The following is a 15,605-nucleotide window of genomic DNA, read 5'->3' as shown; positions in this document are numbered from 1 at the left end:
TTGGTAGATATCATTATATGAACATATATATATATATATATATAAGTCAGTAAATAGTGGGGTTGTGTTAACCACACGTGGAGAAATAATAGGAAAATGAAAAATAATAATAAGGCAGAATGCTAAACTGGAAGCATATTTTAATAAAGATTTCTCTAACCGGTTTTCATTGCGAAGCAAATTTTCAAGAAGAGGGAGAATGAAAATGTTTTTTACAAAGAAGTACAAAATGAAGAAAATAATATATTCTATTTGTTTCACTTCTTTTTACAGTCTAATTTCTTGATGACTATAGTGAGGACTTTGTCTTCAAGGTAAGATATTTTATTTGTTTGTATATGTATGTGTGTATCTGTTTGTATATGTATATGTGTGTCTGTTTGTATATGTATGTGTGTATGTGAAAGGTAGAGTTAAGATAGAGGCAAGTTTTTAACTACAATGTAAAGAAAGATATGTAGTTTATCTACTGCTCAACTCTTTGTTCCATTCACTACATTTGAAAAGAGAAAAATTAATATCACTAAATGATAAAGAAACTGAGATAAGAGAATTAAATCAAACACAAATAGACAAAAACTTAGAGACCAGTGAATTAAAGAATGTATAACATACAAACAAAACAAATAGAGTATTATAAATAACTGCAATTTGCTTAAATATTTCAATACATGTAAAAAAAAACATAAATGTTTCAATTAAAAAAAACCCTTTGAGCAGTGCAGTTGAGGAGTTAGACAAAATATGTAAGGTGATGCCAGGGAATGAAAACAAAGTAAAAGAGAAAAGATATTGTATTGCCTGATGTATGTTGCTAAATAATAGTGCAAGAAAATTTCCTCTTTTCAAATAGAAGAAAGAAACTAATCAAAGAGTTTAGAGAAATGTGTTGTTATCCATTCTAGTGTGTGTTGCACAAAGGTTTTTCCAGCATTTATCTTATTTTCATTAGATTAATACATAAAACAATTAATTGAAAAAAAAAGTTGAAGGCATCAATATTCTAGCTGTCCCAGCAATAAGTTACAGCTGGACACTAAATAAAACAGGCTAGACAGAAAAAAAAAAGAACAAATAATGACTGCTTGTAGAATACATCACAGTATTTACGCAGGGAGATGCCTTATGCAACTAGAAAGTGTAATTCCATAAGTTATATATCCACAATAGTTATTCCATAACTAGAGGAATGAGAAATGGATAACCATCATTGACCACATCGACCATAAATGGATTTTCAAGCGAGATGAAACAGGGCTTCATCTTCTGCAAGCCATCAAACCTGATTAGGCAATTATCAAGTAGTCCTTGTAAATTATGCTTGTATACTTCCAATTTATGATCAATTATTTCAGTATCAGAGAATGTATTTGCTCTCCTTCTAAAATCTGCCAGTATGTTTCTTTGAAAAGGTCTTATTTTACTCTGCAAATTGAAAACTCAGAGTTAGATCACAAATAATCTTATCCTCCACCTGAAGTGTGAAGTTGAGTTTGCAGATGATTCATCATTATATCAGTTAAAAACATCAGATCTTGTATCCGTTTACCATTTTCCAGTTGAGGATAGGCTCTTTTCTTTAAGAAAAGTAATAATAGGCTCCAACAGATCCACAAACCTACTCAAAACATTGCTGGTTGAGAGCCACCTCACAATGCAATAGAAAGATATATATGGAGCCTTCAAGCTCCAGTTCATCAATAAAATTTCTGAACTGTTGGTACGTATGAAGTTCATAATTTCAAGGACAGATTTTGTAACATCTTTATATGTGAAATATTTAGCTACCAGATGTTTACAAAGAATAATACAATGAGCAGGGAGAAACTCTGGAAAACTGGAATCATTTTCATAAGTGCAATTAACTGCATTTTCACCCACCATTGTAGGACCTCTATCTGTTGCAACACAAGCATTTATCAAAACTCTGTCAAGCACATTTTTCATCAACACCATGAGTTGTTTCTTTTAATTCTGCTGAATCTAACACTTCTTATTTCACAATTGCCTCAGAAGTAACTGTTGTGGCAAGAGTTATTGACACTTCTGGTGGATTGGAGAATGTACTAGCTGAACTTTTACAAAAGAGGTCGGTAGTAGTCGGAGAGAGCGTTTTGGTAGTCTCGCGAAGTATGTCGTGTGAACACATTGATTAAACCTCTACTGCATAACTTATCTATATCAACCTGTGGCAGGATATAAAAGTGGCGACGAGATATTTGAAGCTTGCATAGGATGTTTAAATTTTTTTTCTTGGCACGAAACCAAAGAAAAAATTATTTAACATGGAAAACTTGTTGCCTCGTGTGGTACAGTTGCAACAACTACAATAGCAACAACAACAATACCAACAGTTACTGGAAGTAAAGTTGAAGAAGACTGAAAATGCTTCAGGTTCATTCTTGTCAGATGGCATGGCAAATCCAATTGGAGAATTTATTTATAACCCAGAAGAAGGTACTACTTTTTCTTCATATTTTAGAAGATATGAAGAAATCATCAAAGGAGATTGTAAAAACTGGAATGATGAAAAGAAGGTGCGACTACTTTCAAGAAAGTTATCCCCTGCTAAACTCAAAAAATACTGTAACTATATTCTGCTGAAGAAATCAGGTGAGAAATCGGTTAATTTGTTATTGAGAATTTTCAGTGAAAGAAGTTTCCTGTTCAATACTTGTTGGCAATGTTTAAATTTCGTTAAAAAAGATGATGAAGATTTCGTCACCTATGCTGGGGTCATTAACAGAGAGTGTGAAAAATTCAAATTAAATGAATTAACCCCAGATTTGTTCAGAAGTTAACAGCAAAGAAAGATGCTGATATATGTTCCCATATATGAAAAAAATTAGAACAGGACCAAGAATTAACTCTACAGGCAGTGGCTGAAGAATGCCATTGGATTATAAATTTAAGACATGACGCAGATAAAATGCTCTCGGATACATGCGTGTCATCCTGAAACGGATAAGAAAAAAGAAAAACGAATGTCTAGGCCAAATCTGTGCTATGGTTGCGGAAGTTTACATTTTAAAAGTAACCGTCCTTTTAAAAATCGTAAATGCTTTGCTTGTGGAAAAATTGAACATAAAAGCTCACAGTGTATAGCGAAACACAAAAAAAAAAGGGTCTAACAAAATAAATTCTAGAAAAAATGTATTGCTAAAAAAAGTTCTAAGAAAATTGTGTCCATAAAAATGAATAACGTGAATATCAAGTTACAATTGGATATGGGCAGTGATATCACAATAATTAATACAGAGACATGGAGAAAGATAGGAAAACCTAGATTAAAGGAAACTTCGAAAATTGCATGAGGTGTTTCAGGAAAAAAATTGCATTTGGATGAAGCTATTTAACTTATGAGGCTTACCAATAAATATTTTCTGTAAGAGTGTAAATGGTTCTTCTGCCAGTACAAATAAGGTGTCGGAGAATTTAAAAAAAGAAAAAAAAAATTTCCTGAAGTTTATTCACAACAATGAAAGAAAATTCTATACCGGTATTTATACCAAAAAGAACAGTACCTTTCGCAGCAGTGAAACAGGTCAACGAAGAAAAGCTTGGTGTTATTGAAAAAATTGATTACACAATTTGGGCATCCCCTACAGTTTATGTCAAGAAAAAAAATAATAAAATCCAAGTATGTGCTGATTTCTCAACGGGATTAAACAAATGTTTGATGCCATATAATTACCTGTTACCAAGTCTGGAAGAAATTTTCATGAAGTTGAATGGAGGAAAATTTTTTTCAAAGTTGGACCTATCTGAAGCATATTTGCAGGTAAAAGTTGATGAGGAATGTTCAAAATTATTGACAATAAATTACCATAATGGGTTGTATAAATTTAATTGACTCCCCTTTGGTATAAAAGTAGCACCTGGCAATTTCCAACAAATTATAGACGTTACGCTTGCAGGTTTGAATTTCGCTGTAACTTACCTTGACAACATACTCATAAAAAGTGAATCTCAAGTTCAGCATGCTGAGCATGTTAAAAAGGTCAGGTTGCTCTTAGGCAATACAACCTGTTGCATGCACCGGGACATTGAGAAATTGGTGAAAGCTGGTAGAGGTTGCATGTTCAGCAACCAAAGGACCACCAGTAAAATACCTATTATGTCCTGTGAAAAGGCAGCAAGTCAGCAGAAGTCATTTGACAGTTTGCTAGAAGTCAGTAAGAGTCAGTGTGTTAGTTGCATGTTGAACTCGCACCAAACCCGTAAGGTGGTGTAATGGTAGTTGCTCGAATTACTGCGTGTTGGTTCTCTCGCTAGAATGTGGTAAGGGTTCGCTTCTCCTGCTCACAATATATTGGATGCAGCTGTGCAGTGTTAATCAGCTAGAGGAGATGTCTTCGAGTGAAAGACAAGAGTGCTTAGTATGAGAAACAGGAGTGCTTAGTACAATAAAAAACAAGAGTGCTGTGTGCAAACAGTACTACCTAAGAGCTGGGTAACAATTACATTGCAACATCTGGCAACGAGTCATCAGGCTATAAATGTGACGATGTAAAAAAAAAAAAAAAAAAAAATTTCAAATTCCTAATTTCAAACTCCAGGCTGATATTGTGTAAAAGATACTAGAAAAATGAATAAATAAAAATATTAACTTCAAATGGAAGTCAATCTCAAAAGGGGAAGATGTGGCGAGAGCCATTGACAATCCTGGCAGATTGGAGAATAGACTAGCCGAACTCTTATAAAGAGTAGAGGTCAGTGAGAGCGTTTTGGTAGTCTCACAAAATACATCATGTGAACACATTGATTAAACCTCTACTGCATAATTCATCTATATCAACTTGTGGCAGGATATAAAAGTAACATAATGAACAAATACTACTAATTGTGGGTTGTCCTGTATGTCATTTGATTTGTTAATCCCTAAATTGAATGCAAGGGAATTTTAAAAATCATTTTGCATTTTGCTTACAACATCAGCATGGAGCCGCAATGGCCTAGTGGTTAGGGCAGCGGACTCGCGGTCATAGGATCGCGGTTTCGATTTCCAGACCGGGCGTTGTGAGTGTTTATTGAGCGAAAACACCTAAAGCTCCACGAGGCTCCGGCAGGGGATGGTGGCGAACCCTGCTGTACTCTTTCAGCACAGCTTTCTCTCACTCTTACTTCCTGTTTCTGTTGTGCCTGTAATTCAAAAGGTCAGCCTTGTCACACTGTGTCACGCTGAATATCCCCAAGAACTACGTTAAGGGTACACATGTCTGTGGAGTGGTCAGCCACTTGCACGTTAATTTCACGAGCAGGCTGTTCTGTTGATCAGATCAACTGGAACCCTCGACGTCGTAAGCGACGGAGTGCCAACAACAACAACATCAGCATTGATCCAAGAGATGTACCACTCTGTAGTGGGACATGAAACTGGTGTTTATGCTATTAGTTGCTGATATTTTGTGTTATTTGAATCTAATACTTCAACAATATCAGCTATATTCTTAAGAAATTCACCAGGAGAACATGGGCATTTAGCATAAGCAATATTCCATGATATAACAAAACTGGCTTCATTGCTAAACATTGTTAATGATGACTGCCAGCTATTTAGTAATGATTTTAACAGTTAACTTGTTTTACCTTAATTATGATTTAAGTGGATTAATCATGCAAAAAGATTTTGTAATTTGTTTCATAGTGGCATTTCAAATTGCTGACTTTACAATGACTAAGTGACGTAGTAGATAAGGTACAAAGATTTACTTTAACAGTGAATGCAAAATTTTCCTTCCACTCTAGTTTAAAATTTCTGTTTTCATCTTCATACTTTTGTTTCTTACAATTTGATGATGCCATTTTCTTTTGCTAATTTTTTCAAAAAGAGATGGCATCTTGTGAACCAAATGTGTGCAGTTGAATGACTTGTATTACACTGCAGTAATGTACCTGATGAGTGCAGTAGGGTTAGACTCATAAAGCCAACTGTGACCAGTCTCAACCCCACTCAAATGTTTAATCCTCTTACCCATGAGCTTGGTCTTCTGATAATTTTCTGTAACCCTTGCTGGCCTTAAATTTTTTAAATTCTTTTGCCTTCCACCATTTCTACCCTCAGCAGTAAAGAACAATTGGTATCAGATTTCTGTAGATGTTACTAAGTGTTGGGTGTGATCTCCAACTGAAATTTGCTGGCCACTGTCATTGAGCAGAGAAAGAGGTTATTTCGTCCCTGGTCTTATGGCATCCCTCTGGAAGTGTTTCTAGATACTATATCTCAGGACTCAGGGCTGGATATTAGAGATCTGAACACAGCAATGCAGGACTGTGTAGTGTGGAAAGAGGATGATGATGAAAGAACAATGTCTCATTTAGATCTAGCATTATCATCTACAATTGCTCCTGTTGCTCATAGCTGCACTAGGGTGGGATGAGTCTTCATCATGTAGTAAAATAATATAAAAATGATAGCAATATTATTCTAAGCAGATAATACAACAATGGCCATTGTGAAAAGAGAAATGTGACAAATAGTGAAAGATAAAGAACGAAAAAGGCAAATTTTCTCATTTGTTGTCACTTTCAAGTGTGTGTGATGCACTGAGCACTGTAGTGTGTTTTGAAAGATAGTGTTGAAAATAACATTCCACATGCAAACAACATATCCTTATACATTATATGTATCTACCTGGCTACAACTTGAAGGGGAAACATGATGAGAAAATCAGAGAGTATAAGACTAAAATAGAAGTGATGGAATTTTAAAAAAAAAATTCATTATAGTTTTACATCTGAGTTTATTTAAAAGATTTGAGAAATGCCATTCCCCATTCATGCACGATTAAGAAAAGCCATTCTCACAGCACTATACTGCTGGTATCAGTTTATATCCAGGTGACAAGACCATAACCCACACCGCCTGCAATGCTTAAAATATTGGGTGGTTTGGGTTATGGTCTTGTCACCCGCATCATAAATCAGGTAGTTCATGAAGGAGTCATACTGAATGACTGGTGTGCCAGCACCATAGTCAACTGCTACAAGGGTAAAGATGATGCTTTAGATAGAAATAAATATAGGGGTATCAAATTATTGGATCAGGTGTTGGAAGTTACATAGAGGGTCATTAGCCCAACTAATTAGGGAGAGAGTTAGCCTGGATGAGATGCAATTTGGTTTTGTGCCAGGCAGAAGCACCACTGATGCTATATTTCTGGTAAGGCAACTTCAGGAGAAATATCTAGCCAGAGACAAACCTCTGTACTTGGCTTTTGTTGACTTGGAGAAAGCCTTTGACAAGGTCCCCCGATCCCTTATCTGGTGGTCAATGTGGAAACTAGGGATAGACGGGTGGTTGGTAAGAGCTGTACAAGCCCTGTACAGGGATTCTGTCAGGGTTGGCAATGAGTATAGTGAAGAATTCTGAGTAGAAGTAGGGGTTCACTAAGAATCAGTTCTCAGCACCCTCTTATTCATCATAGTCCTTCAGGCAATAACAGAGGAATTCAAGACAGGCTACACCTGGGAGCTCCTCTATGCTGATGACATTGCCCTAATAGCCAAGTCACCACCAGAACGAGAGACAAATTTTAGGGTGTGGAAGCAAGGACTAGAATCAAAGGGCCTTAGGGTCAACCTAGCTAAAACCAAAGTCTTTGTAAGTAGGAAGGCTGTCAAACCACAATCCCTCTCAGGTAGATGGCCCTGCTCGATCTGTAGAAAAGGCGTGGGTAGAAACTTCATACGATATACCCAGTGTAAGCTATGGACATATAAAGGGTGCAGCAGTATCAAAGGAAATTAGTTTTTAACCAGGAAAATAGTTTTTGTGTGTGGCAGATGCACAGGGGCAATAAACACTGAAGATGTACAGAAAACAGATTCCATTACATGCCATGGGGAGAAACTAGAAATAGTTAATAGCTTCCGCTACCTAGGTGACCAAGTCTGTAGTGGGGGTGGTTGCTCTGACAGTGTAGCAGCTAGAATAAGAATAGCCTGGGCAAAGTTCCAAGAGCTCCTACCTCTGCTGGCAACTAAGGGCCTCTTGCTCAGGATGAAAGGTAGACTGTATGATGCATGTGTGTGAACTACCATGCTACAAGGCAGTGAAATGTGGGCCATAACTGCTGAAGATATGCATAAGCTTGAAAGAAATGAAGCTAGTATGATCCGCTGGATGTGTAATGTCAGTGTGCTTACACAACAGAGTATAAGTGCCCTGAGAGAAAGGTTGGGCATAAGAAGCATCAAATGTGGTGTGCAAGAGAGACGACTGCGCTGGTATGGTCATGTGTTACATATGGATGAGGACAGCTGCATGAGGAAGTGCCACTCCCTAACTATGGAAGGAACCTGTGGAAGAGGTAGACCCAGGAAGACATGGGATGAGGTGGAGAAGCATGATCTTTGAACATTGGGCCTCACAGAAACAATGACATGAGACCGAGACCTTTGGAGATATTCTGTAATTGAGAAGACCCAGCAACTAAAGTGAGATCGCAGGCACGCATGTCCGGCCTAGTTAAGAGTACCCCTGATGCATCGTGCAATATGCTTGAGAAGACCTGTTGAGTCAAGTAAAACCAATATTGTTGCTGTGGTCAGTGTCTCCTGAACACAACCGATGCCAGTACCCCCTTACTGGCCCCAGTGCCAGTGGCACATAAAAAGCACTATCCAAACTTGATCAATACCAGGTCCACCTGACTGGTTCCTGTGCCAGTGGCACGTAAAAAGCACCCACTACATTAGGAAGGGCATCCAGTTGTAGAAACATTGCCAGATCAGATTGGAGCCTAGTGCAGTCACTGACTCTCCAAACCTCAGTCAAACCGTCCAACCCATGCCAGCATGGAAAACAGACTTTAAACGATGATGATGATGATGAAAGCTTGAATGTGATATAAGCAATATGAATTGTAAGTGTACAAGAGATGTACTGGAGTCATAGACAGGCTGATAGGGAATAAACACTTTATGCAGGGTGTTCTGGCTGAATTTGGTGTTTTTTTTAATGTCTCCTTTTTTCAGGAACAGTTTGTATTGGTGAACAGTCAACAGCATTGGAGAGCATGATGATTAAAGTGATAGGTGAGAAAATCTCAGCTGATATGGAGGACTGGAAGCTATCTGAATATTGGTAAACAGTTACCTGTATCATGATGATTCACATTGGGTATCAAAATGCTGACATCATGACTGCTACTCTATGCTCTGTGAACACTGTAAAGGCATAACATGAACAACTGCAATGGAGACCACAAAACTATAGCCAGTAGGAAGGAACACTGTTCATCCCTACATCTTTGAATAGAGCCTTAGGCTCAGTTCAGACAGCTGTGTGAAAATACTGGAGACTGTGGTCAATCTCTGACTGGAGAGGTTCGCTACCAGAAGGCCATATGTAAGGTTGCAGGATTTGGCTCCTTAGCATACCTCCAGAAAGTGTCAGAAGTGGTCGTCAGAGAATTTCTACGACTTCACCAGCCCCATTTCTGGTCTCCTAATTCCCCCCGATTGTAATCCCATTGATTACTATGCGTGGTGCACAGTTGAAAAAAACACCAACTGTTCTGCCAGCAACACGAAGGCCGAGCTGGTGGTCAAGATCAAGGATGTGTTTGAAGATCTTCCCAGGGACACAATGAAAAATGTATATGCTCGGTTTCAGAGCTGTCTTGAGGCCGTGGTGACTTCTAAGAGCAGCTACTTTGAGTAAATTGTTATCTCCTAGCTATAACTTAGTTGATATTTTTTTGATTTTTTAAAAATACTTTTATTTTTGTTTGGGATATTGTGTTTTGCAAACATGTGGTTGACTACTACTGGAGGAGAGAGAATTGCTTCAAGTATGTTGAGGAATTTATATTAAACAGTGAAGGGCATACATATATTTCTATATGCAAACTGTCAAATTTAGCCCAAACACCCTCTATATGACAGATATACAGAAGTAGTTAGCAGTAAGAACACTAATGAAATAACATCTTTTCAATGCTTGTTCCATAGAAGTTGGTAGCTTCTGTTATTTAGACTACCTCATTAGCTGTGGAGGAGGGTGCTCTAAAAACAGAGTTTTCTCTTTGAACAAAAGGTATAATGTACATTGCTTGTATATAAAGTGTGATTCTGCATGGTAGTGAGATGTGGGCATTGAAGGCAGAGGATATGCAAAGATTAATGAGAAATGAAGCAAGCATCCTCTGTTGAATTTTTTATGTTAGTAAGCATGAGTGATGTATACAGATAAGCTGAGAGATCAACATGGGATGAAAGTAATCGGCTGTAGTGTGCAAGAGAGAAACTGCATTGGTACAGCCATATAATGTATATTATGATGGCTGTTGGTTCGAGAAGTACCAGGAGATTCAAGTAGAAATAAATTAAGGAAGACGCTGGCAAAAGTGATGATCTCAGGATATTCACCAATATGACAAAGGAACACAACAAATGATAAAATTCTGTGTTGGAGAAGACCTGTCCCACCTATGCAAATGTAGAGAAGATGCCATAAAACTGATGAGGAGGAAGATAAAAATATCTAGTAAGGATTAATGGAAAACAAATACAAATAACTACAAATCATGTCTTTGTAAGTAGATAAACAGACAAATCACAAATCCCTTCAAGGAGATGGCTCTGCTCAATATGCAGAAAAGGTGTAGGTAGAAACTCCATAAAGTGTTCCCAGTGTAAGCTATGGACTCATAAAGAAGTGCAGCAGTTTCAGAGAAAGTTAACAGAGCAAGTAGCCCTTGTGTATGGTAGATATGCAGGTACAATAAACACTAAGAATGTACAGAAAATAGACATTGTCAAATGCCCAGTGGGATAATTAGAAGTGGTAGATAGCTTCCGTTACTCAGGTGACCAAATCAGCAGTGGAGAAGGATGCTCTGACAGTGTAGCTGCTAGAATAAGAACAGGTTGGACAAAGTTCAGAGAGCTTTACATTTGTTGATAACAAAGGGCTTCTCACTGAGAGTGAAATGCAGATTTTTGATGTCTGTGTGTGAACAGCCATGCTACATGACAGTGAAACATGGGCTGTGACTGCAGAAGTCATGCAAAGGCTTGAAAGAAATGAAGCTAGCATGCTCTGCTGGATGTGCAATGTCAGTGTGCATATACGATATGGTGTCTGAAGAGAAAAACTGAATATAAGAAGCATCTGATACAGTGTGCAAGAGAGAAGACTGCGCTGGTATGGTCATGTGATATGTGAGACCTCTGACCCTTTTGAAGTCACAAATGGAGTGAAACAGGGGTGTGTTTTAGCTCCTACCCTGTTCAGCTTCATGTTCTCTGCAATGCTGACGAATGCCTTCGGAGACGCTGACGTGGGCATTGGAATCAGTTACAGATTTGATGGATCAGTTTTCAACCTCAGGAGGCTACGAGCAAAATCCAAAGTTACAACAGACACTATGAATGAATTTCTGTTTGCTGATAAGTGTGCCCTAAACGCTACCTCTGAGACAGACATGCAACACAGTGCAGACATATTCTCGGAAGCCTGTGACAACTTTGGTCTCACAATCAGTACCAAGAAGACAGGTGATGCACCAACCCACTCCAGGAAAACCATATGTAGAACCCAACATTTCCATCAACGGGCAAAGACTCAATGTGAATGACAAATTCACCTACCTTGGCAGTACGCTTTCCCACAATGTAGTCATTGACGATGAGATCAACACCAGACTCGCCAAAGCAAGTGCTGCTTTCGGACAGAAGAGGCATCACCTCCATGACAAAGATCAAGGTCTACAAAGCTGTCGTACTCACCACCCTACTCTATGGATGTGAGTTGTGGACCGTCTACCAACACCACGCCAAAAAACTAAATCACTTCCACATCACCAGGCTGAGGAAACTACTTGGCATAAGCTGGCAGGAAAGGATACCAGACACAGAAATCCTCACCCGTGCCAGGCTCCCAAGCATCCCTATCATCCTGATGAAAACTCAGCTTCACTGGGCTGGTCATGTAGCCCGCATGCCAGACTACAGAATACCCAAGAAGCTTCTGTTTGGTGAGCTCCAGCACGGCAAGCGCTCCCATGGCGACCAGAGGAAATGGTTTAAAGACAGCCTAAAGGTATCACTGAAGGCCTTCAACATTGACCCGTCATCATGGGAGCAGACAGCTTTAGATAGGACTAAGTGGCGGGCCGCTGTTCACAACGGTGCCCTGCCAATATGAAAGTGACAGGAAAGCTGCTGCAGAGAAGCGCAGGCAGGACAGAAAGAACAATGCTTTGAAGCCCCTGGCACCTGCTACCATTCCCTGTCCCTACTGCAGTAGATCTTTCCATGTGCGGATTGGGCTTATCAGCCATCTCCGCACTCACCGATGATGACCTCCCCACCCCCCTCTAGGATGATCAGATGGTCCTCATCATTCCGATGGACGAACAACCACCACAGATGAGGACAGATGCGTAAAGAAGTGCTAATCTCTAATTGTGGAGGAAACTTATGGAAGAGGTAGACCCAGGAAGACATAATGTGATGGTGAAATATGATCTTTGGTTGTTAAGTCTCTCAACGGCTATAACATGTGACTGAGACTTCTGTAAATTTGCTGTACTTGAGAAGATACATCAAGTTAAATGAAATTGTAGTTGTGGCCAGTGCTGGCAACACATAAAAGGCATCTGTACTGGTGACATGTAAAAGTTCCCATGACACATAAAAAGCATCTGTGCCAGTGACACATAAGAGGCACCTGTGCTGGTGACACGTAAAAGAACATCCATACCGATGATATGTAAAAGATACACAGTACACTCTGTAATGTTATTGATATTAAGAAGTTTTAAGCCATAGAAAGCAAGCAAAAATAGATGACTGGAGCCTGGTACAGCTCTTCAGCATGGAAAATGGATGTTAAATGATGATGATGATGATGGTTTGATTTGCTGTCCTGAAGAGTGAAATGAAACATAACTGACCAGCTTCTCAGTAGTTACGATACAGAGCAAAAAGTTTTAAATATAGACTTTTAGAACAAGCAAAACTTATGAGCAATTCAAAGGTTATTTTGTTGATGCTAAAACATTAATAATAATAATTGTTTCAAATTTTGACACAAGACCAGCAACTTTACTTAGAATTTACAGACAGAAGAAATGCCACTAAGCATTTTGTTTAAAACACTAACAATTCTGCTTGAAAATAATAATAGTAATCCCTTCTACTATAGGCACAAGGCCTATAGTAGAAGGGTCATTGACCCCAGTAGCACTTATTTCATTGACCCTGAAAGGATGAATGGCAAAGTTGACATTGGCAGAATTTGAACTCTGAACATAAAGACAGGCAAAATGCCACTAAGCATTTTGTCCTGTATGCTAATAGTAACAATAGTGATTTAAAATTTTGGCACAATGCTGACAATTTTTGGAGAAGGAACTAGTCAATTATATCATCTCAGTGCTTAACTGGTACTTAATTTTATTGACCTAAAAGGATGAAAGGCAAAATCAGTCTCAGTGGAATTTGAACTCAGAATGTAAAAAATCAGAAGAAATACTGCAAAGCATTTTTCTGATGCTCTAATGATTCTGCCAGCTTGGAACCTTAGGAAATAATGAGAAAAAACAAGGACATGAGGAAGCACTATTTAACAAAGGGGTATACAAACAACTTCATGTAGTCACAACTAAAGTTGCTGGGGAACATAGATATGACTGATTAAAGGAAGGAGCATTTAAAACTGGGACTGAGAGCATTATGCTTGCAGTGCAAGATCAAGCTTTGGCCATAAATTTGCAAGTCAGTCTTAAAAGTTACTAAGTGTCTCTGTTGTGCTGAATATGTCATGAATTTGGTGAAACTATTGCTTATATTGTAAATGAGTGTCCTTAACTTGCCTGAAACCAGTACAAGATGTAGCAACATGATGAGGTAGCAAAAGCTCTGTATTAGAAATTGAAAGGTGGAGGTTAGAGAGAGGTAAGACATGGAACAATCATAAATCACAATGAGTGACTGAGTCAGAGACTTGCAAAATTCCTAATTCAAATGGGCCAGGTGCTTCAGCACAACAAACTGAACTTAGTAGTGGAGGACAAAGTAAATCATGTGTGCTCTGCAGCTGGTGTTGTATGCCCAATTGATTCATAGATAGTTCAGAAGGAAGATGAAAAAGTAGGTGTGTATAATCCCCATAAATGCGAGATAGCCCAAATGTGAAAGATGCAAAAGATGAAGATAGCACTAATTATTGTTGGGACCCTGGGGGACAGTATCAAAAGATATTGAGAGGAACATAAAGAAAATGGGAATAGATACTCAAACAAGATTCAAGTAGTTCCAACAAAACCCAAGTTAAAAAAAAAATAATACTGGTAAATTATTTTCAAACATACCTGTTTTAAAATATAAAGAAGACCCATCAAACCAAGTGAAATTGTTGTTGTGACAGATACTGGTGTCATGCAACTGGCACATAAAATCATCTATTATACTCCTGGAGTGCTTGACGTTAGGCAGGGCATTGAGCCATAGAAACCATGCTAAATCAGACTGGAGTCTGATGCAGTTCCTCAGCTTACCAGCCCTGGTGAAACTGTCCACCCCATGGACAACAGACATTAAATGATGATGATTCAAAAACATGTCCAGATGAATATTCCATTTATCTGATTTATATTTTTTACAAACACACACTTGTTAAAATTGTAATTTTCCAGGCAGTTTATCTCATTAAAAAATTGTTATTTACCTCTATAGAATGTTTAATCAGTTTAATCTCTGATCACCATCAGGTGTTTTATCCCTGGATGTGTATATACTACTAGACTGGATTCACATTATGAGCCAATGCATAGTATAAGTGTAAAGTATTTATCTCCAAATATGAATCAGACAGTTGTATTGAGCATTTTTATAGTTTTGTACTATAAACAAAAACCATGTGTGTATATATTATGTCATAAGAATTTAGAAACTTTGAAAGAACATGAACTAATTCACCTTCAGTAGAACTCAAAGTAAATAAATCTATGAATATTTGTTAAAAATCTTTTTGGATAAAAAAATGTTGAACACTGCCAGTGAGACTCAAACCCAAAACTACTGTAAACATGTCAGATGTTCTACCATTGGATCAAAGCAGCCCTTTGAAATTCTCTATCCATTTTATAAGCTTTGTTCTTACCAGCAAGAATTGTATGTTGTTTATATTATAAGAATTTAGAAACTTTGAAACAAGTTGTGTAGTAAAAAAGTTTGCTTCCTATTTACATAGTTTCAGGTTCAGTCCCACTATATAGCACCTTGGACAAGAGTCTAGTATAGCTCCAGGCTTGCAAGTACATTTGGTAGATGGAAACTGAGAGAATCCAATTGTGTGCATGTGCATGCATGTGTGCACAAGTTAGTTTATCACCCCACCTTATTTTCATTGATGAAGACCGTAACATTTGCTGTTGTATATCGTGAATGCTTGTCTAGGTTCATGACATATTTTGGCATATTGTGTGGTCTTTGTAAACAAAAGGCTCATTCAGATAGTAATGTTTATTTCCAGTTCTCCACGTAACCATGTCTAAACTGTTCATTGTTTGATGTATCAAGGTTATTACAACTTGGGTGAAGGCACGTGGCTTAGTGTTTAGGACATTCAGCTCATGATCATAAGGTCATGA

General features: G+C 38.0%; 1 protein-coding gene across 4 annotated transcripts in view; it reads left to right on the top strand.

The window, feature by feature from the left end:
* LOC106879926 (exocyst complex component 4) overlaps positions 1–15,605 on the top strand; it is a 321,255-nt gene that overhangs the window by 13,582 nt on the left and 292,068 nt on the right. For all 4 annotated transcript variants that reach the window (XR_016244259.1, XR_016244258.1, XM_089362568.1 and 1 more), the window contains exon 2: positions 274–314. Coding sequence is in view for 2 of the 4 variants with exons in the window: in XM_089362568.1 (XP_089218694.1) it covers positions 286–314 (29 nt within the window). In the remaining 2 variants the exon portion in view is untranslated. The remainder of the gene's footprint in view (positions 1–273; positions 315–15,605) is intronic.

This window comes from Octopus bimaculoides, chromosome 14 (genome assembly GCF_046866305.1).
Source record: "Octopus bimaculoides isolate indiv1 chromosome 14, ASM4686630v1, whole genome shotgun sequence".
NCBI lineage: Eukaryota > Metazoa > Mollusca > Cephalopoda > Octopoda > Octopodidae > Octopus > Octopus bimaculoides.
Note: the sequence above shows the minus strand (reverse complement) of the source record. Positions and strands in the feature narration are given on the sequence as shown.